This window comes from Mus pahari, chromosome 7 (assembly GCF_900095145.1).
Source record: "Mus pahari chromosome 7, PAHARI_EIJ_v1.1, whole genome shotgun sequence".
Lineage (NCBI taxonomy): Eukaryota > Metazoa > Chordata > Mammalia > Rodentia > Muridae > Mus > Mus pahari.
Window position 1 is genome coordinate 65,221,879 of NC_034596.1, and position 1,381 is coordinate 65,223,259.

Sequence of the window (1,381 nt, forward strand, 5' to 3'; positions counted from 1 at the left end):
ACCCGATATGAGATCTGACGCCCTCCCTCTTCTGGTGCGTCTGACAGCTACAGTGTACTTACTTATAGTAATAAATAAATCTAAAAAAAAAGATAATTTAAAAAAAAAAGAAAAACATGTAAGACATTTGGCAGACAGTGGAGCAGGACAAGGCTTCTCACACAGAACACTAAAGGCACTAACCCTAAAAAAGCATAAGCTGCTAACTGATTACATAACAAACTTCTGTCCTTCAGAAGATACTACTCAAATAAAAGCCAAGTTCCAAGGAGTCAGAAGACGCCTACAATACATATTTAGATGAACGAACAAGTATATATTTATATACACAACAGATATATCCAGACCATGTAATGAATTTCTGTAATTAGTAAGAATTAATAATTATAAAAGAGGCAATAAGCCCAGTAGAAAAATGGGCAAATCTCTTAAATAGGAACTTCGGGGGGAAGTTTCCAAGTGTGAAATAAATATAGGAAAAGGTGTATAACACCGAGTCACTGGGAAATATGAATTAAAAGCATCGTGTAATGCTACAGTTTGAGAATCTCTAATCTGAAAATATATAAAGCTTTCTAAATAGCAACAGGATGCTCAAAAATATTTGAATTTGGGAATATTTTGATTTTTCTAAAACTTTAGATTGGGGCATCCCACTGGTGAAGCCTATGCAAACACCCCTGAATCTGAAGCTTGCTGGCCTGCTGTGTTTTGAGTAAGATATATTCTCAGCTTGTTCCACACACCCACAGAAGTGGCCTCTACAAACAAAGATCACGTGTTGGTGAGGAGACGGAGCAACGGGAACATACATGGCCGACGGATTAAACCAAGGTCCTCTGGAAAACCTTTTTGGCAATATCTGCCAAAGCTGAACATAAACTCATCAACTGTAACTGAACAATTTCTCTTTGATGTGTATTTACCCAGTAGCAATATGAACGTGTATTTACCAAGCATGTCTTTTAGAATGTTCACTCACATCAGCGTTATTTGGAAGAGCTTATGGAAAGTCCTATGTGCACAGCCTGGACAGTCACTCACCCTGCAATATGGCTCCTTCTTTTTTATATCCTCCTGCTGGATCAGCCTCAAGCCTTGGACTCCATTCTGCAGGCCTCTCTCATACAGGGCTTGAAGTCTGGGAATCTCTTCTTGCTCGACAGCTACTATTAGCTTCAGGAAATGACAAAATGATTGAATAAGGTTAAAAAATATCACCAGCTATAAAATTTATAAAATCAACGTAAAAATCAAAAACTATCAGATTTCTCAATCAAGGTCGATATAAATCATTTTTCTTTCATAAATCTACTTCTTTCTTTGTTCATTATTTTATCTCTCCTTCACCAAGAAAAAAAAAATCTTTAAAAAAAAAAAA

General features: G+C 36.4%; 1 protein-coding gene across 1 annotated transcript in view; it reads right to left on the bottom strand.

Moving 5' to 3' along the window:
* The window catches only part of L2hgdh (L-2-hydroxyglutarate dehydrogenase), a 29,755-nt gene that overhangs the window by 21,693 nt on the left and 6,681 nt on the right, over positions 1 to 1,381 (bottom strand). The window contains exon 4 of the mRNA XM_021202431.2: positions 1,045 to 1,176. Within this exon, the coding sequence (XP_021058090.1) occupies positions 1,045 to 1,176 (132 nt within the window). The remainder of the gene's footprint in view (positions 1 to 1,044; positions 1,177 to 1,381) is intronic.